General features: G+C 40.1%; 2 protein-coding genes across 2 annotated transcripts in view; both read left to right on the top strand.

The window, feature by feature from the left end:
- Positions 1-2,183, top strand: part of SARC_09342 (hypothetical protein) — a 3,559-nt gene extending 1,376 nt beyond the window's left edge. The window contains exons 2-3 of the mRNA XM_014296642.1: positions 177-458; positions 858-2,183. Coding sequence (XP_014152117.1) covers positions 177-458; positions 858-1,511 — 936 coding nt within the window. The 3' untranslated portion in view covers positions 1,512-2,183. The remainder of the gene's footprint in view (positions 1-176; positions 459-857) is intronic.
- Positions 2,184-2,488: 305 nt separating this feature from the next.
- Positions 2,489-3,750, top strand: SARC_09341 (hypothetical protein). Its single transcript, XM_014296641.1, has 2 exons — positions 2,489-3,012; positions 3,313-3,750. Exons 1-2 carry the CDS (start codon positions 2,907-2,909, stop codon positions 3,393-3,395), a joined length of 189 nt encoding a protein of 62 aa, XP_014152116.1. The 5' UTR covers positions 2,489-2,906; the 3' UTR covers positions 3,396-3,750.
- Positions 3,751-4,194: the final 444 nt, after the last annotated feature.

Below are 4,194 nucleotides of genomic sequence, written 5' to 3'. Positions count from 1 at the left end.
TATATATATATTATATATATATAATATAGATATATATATATATATATATATTATTATATATATATATATATATATATATATATATACATAATTGGTCTAGCGTATCGGAAATCCAAGGTTTCAAGTCAGAATGTATTTTATTTAAGTACTCCCCTTTACAATCTTAAACACCTCAGGGCAAGTACCCGGGACCACCCTCGGATGAACCCGAAATTCTTGGTCTAGAATGTGCTGGGCGTATATCTGGGTTACCACCAAATGGATCAAGTCTTGGCTTTCGCGTCGGTGATCGTGTAATGACCCTGCTTAACTGTGGTGGTTATGCCGAGTACGTTTGCCAGGACGAGCGCATGCTGATGCGTGTTTCAGATTCGCTTTCACTGTACAAAGCGGGAGGGATCCCCGAAACTTGGCTTACCAGTTACCAACTGCTCTTCTGGAATGCGACTGTGAAAAAGGTAGGTAGATTTTTCGCTTTCGAACTTTCTGGGTTTGTTTCATGTGCGTATTTATTATAATGGATCACGTTCTATGTGTTCTTATGGTTATGGGGTTACACCATGACAACGGCTATCTGCAGTTGGATTGCTTTCCTGTTGGTTGTCGTGGTTCTTGAGCATGGACATTAGATCGCACGACCTTAGCGCTTTGTACTGCTGGAGATACTTGTACGATTGCATTAATGTCTAGAATGAATCTCTGAAGTATACCAAAGGTCTACCTATTATCTCAAGCCTCGGTGGAAGGGCTCTATACCATCAAGTGTGTACCCGTCCAAGGCCATTCGCAACATACTTGAAAGGGATCGTCATAGATTACTAATATCTTCCTTCGTAACACTCATCCATGCATTGCAGGGCGACCAAGTACTCGTACACGCCGCGGCTAGTGGTATCGGCACCACAGCCGTACAGCTGTGTCTAGGTGTGGGGGCTGTGCCCTACGCAACTGCAAGTTCTTTAGAAAAGCTGCACACCGTAGCCGCGCTGGGCGTAGATGGAGAACACTGCTTCAGCCGAAAGGGAGATAAACCCTGGGACGAGTGTTTGATGGAGGTGTTAAAGGCGCACAATAAGAGTGGAATAGACACCGTGCTTGACCCTGTAGGAGGCTCGTATGCTGTGCAGAATGCCAAAGTTCTTGGGTTGGACTCGTCTTGGGTTTTGTTTGGATTGATGGGAGGAGTTGCGATGGACTTTGAGGGTGCGGGCAGTCCTCCTTTCTTGGCCACTATACTGAGAAAGCGTATCAGGCTTATGGGTACCACTCTCAAGACTCGGTCACTGGATTACAAGATCAAGCTCACACAAGATTTGGTAGAACACTGCTCTGACAAGTGGGCCGATGGGACCTACAAGCCCTTCTGCGACGATAGGCAGTTCAAGTTGGAAGATGCACAAGAAGCACACGAGTACATGGAAGCCAATCTAAACGTGGGCAAACTCATCATTGTTGTGAGAGAGGATGCCGACGAACGAGCCTTGCTGTGTGGGGGAACGCCTAAGGTTTAGCTTGAGATAATTATGTAAAGCTCAATCTGTAGTTGTATCAGGTGCAATGGTGTACTGCTCAATTCATACGCATATATAAATCAATATGCACAATATGTTTATTACCAATGCACACAATCCCTAAGCGAGCGCCGGAGGTCATTGAGATCTTCTGTACCAAATATTATTTGTAATGAATTGCTCGAGGTGTTTTGTCCCTAGAGTGCAATCACTGGATGTTTGTTGTAGATGGTCTCGTGCTCAGCATAACGTGCTGGGAATAACGCGCATCGTATAGATACACTTTATGTACTTTTTAAATAATCCTCATTCTATCCAAGAAAATGCACACATGCAGTTATATGGCTCAGTGCGAGCACATCTGAAAGGTTTATTCGGCGGTTTCTGAGGGCAACAAATAGATAGCTTCGTATTTTTTAATTTAAAAAATACTCAATAATGTAAAGCAAAATCTCAAGGTGTTTCATTTAGTAAGCTATGCTATGCTCAAGCATAACTTCAAAACTGAAATCTAGGCTCACAGTAGAAACTCGAAGTACCGAATGTTCTTTACTACTGCCTGTATCTTAAATATTAAACTCAAAACCAAAAAATGCACTCCAGGAGTCCAGTATGATTTCTCGTTTCATAATTGTTGAGAAATCCAGACTTCCTATGTAGCTATAAATTAAAATACATATTATCTATAAGGAAGTTCTTGAGACGAAGATTTTATAGCTAGAAGACCGCCTTCTTCCGGATCAGTAAGTTATAAAAATATAGCAGACGCTGACGTTAATTATGAACGGGTAATACTCTCGCGAGCGGCACTGGTATGAAACAAACACATAGTCGGGAACTTTCAGCTGCGGTTAACCAAGAAGAATGCCTTCAAATGGATGCATATTACTCAAGCCGGACATAAATGTTTGCGTCCGTCATAGTCAGAAGTCTCAGTCATAGACTCATAGCCTGGGAGTGGGGAAAAAATGAGTAATGACTCATCAATCATTGATGAATAATGATTGAGTCAATTGTTTTTGTTGCTGTTAAAAATTTTCATCATCATTCGTCGGTATACAAAACAAATACTCTCCATATTTTACTATTATTGTGTAAATAACAAAATATGTTCAATGCTTTCTGTATGGTTTTTGTATTTGTTTTTGATATTGTGGTTTTATAATATTTCGTATGCTGAACTAATATTTATCAATGGCTTGGTCAAGTGAAGTGGCAGCTTGACATGAAACATAATCGTCCTGTTTACAGCTTTACACCCAGTTGGAGGTCTGACAAATAGTTGATTGGAGTGTTATTAAAGGGCACGAACACTCGCTACAATCAATACTTCGTACATAACAATAACACTACAGGTATCTAAAGCAATCTCACATATCATCTCCTCAATAGAAAATGACGAATACTTCAGACCCCAAACGCGTTGAAGTTGATGGTCGCACCAATATCGTAAGAAATAATCCACAGGCACGAGTGAATGGATCATCACCTCCTGCATCAGGTATTAACCGTTTTAGTATATTGTCTGTCGGTTTGTGATGGCACACGCGTTCTCCCGAGGGTGGCGCATTGGTACGTTCTGTATGTGCTCTTTGATGCCTTGGAGCGTAATGACTAACAATTTGACACAGCTATCAGTGTCGTTACATATTGCAGAATCGTAGAAAGATGGGGTAATTTTCTTAAAACTGACTATTGTGTGATGAAGAATTCAAGTCAAAATACGAAACTTTATGAATGGAAGAATATCTTCGGGTCTATTCTAATAGGTTTACTGCTTACTCTATACTATTCAACGTAGATAAAATCAATCACAGTGGAAATGTCAAGCGTGGTTATGTAAACACGACGGGCTCCGTCATGACGAGCGCTGATTCTTCATAAGTATCTTAATACAAAATATACTCTGGAGATTTACTCTGGAGTATAGACGCAAAATGTTCGATTGCGATATTCCCGCATTAGTTTCGACAAATGGATGGACAATGGATGCGTCATTGGATTCCATGAAGTAAGGAATTGTATCCTTTCGTATTTTCGAGGTCGTCGCGATGCCATTCATATCGTGAAGAAATGTCACTACTTCGGACTATGTAACGATAAAACATCCAGCGAATGTACACATTGAATGGTTGCAAAATAAATCAACACGCCTTTCAGCAAACACTCCAGATTTTGTTGTAATGGTGTTGCCCGAGTACAAGTTTAATTTTGCGTGGCCTATGATTAATATTGTTTAATGGGAAACATATGCGTCCCCGTATCTTTGTACTTTTTGTATATGTCTTTTCAAGACAATGATCTTTGAAGATGGTTGGACGCGCATGATACAAAATAACTTCGAGAAGACACTTGATCCTTATGTACATTCTGGAGTCAAGCCAAGACTCTATGTACATTCTGAGAGTCGCATATATTCTTACTTTAAATGAGACATGAAATTTTTTATTCTCACGCATATACAAGTCTGGTTACATTGATCGCAGAGATACAAGCCATTCAAAACTACTAGGTTTAAAATCACTAACACTCCTTTTTACAAACTCGAAAACTGCCTTGATCGTATCGCCCTTAGTGAATACACAATGAAAGTTATGCGTCTGAATTCAGACTGGTAGTATGCACACACACACGCACACACATACATACATATATATATATATATATATATATGTATATATAT

This window comes from Sphaeroforma arctica (genome assembly GCF_001186125.1).
Source record: "Sphaeroforma arctica JP610 unplaced genomic scaffold supercont1.940, whole genome shotgun sequence".
NCBI lineage: Eukaryota > Ichthyosporea > Ichthyophonida > Sphaeroforma > Sphaeroforma arctica.
Note: the sequence above shows the minus strand (reverse complement) of the source record. Positions and strands in the feature narration are given on the sequence as shown.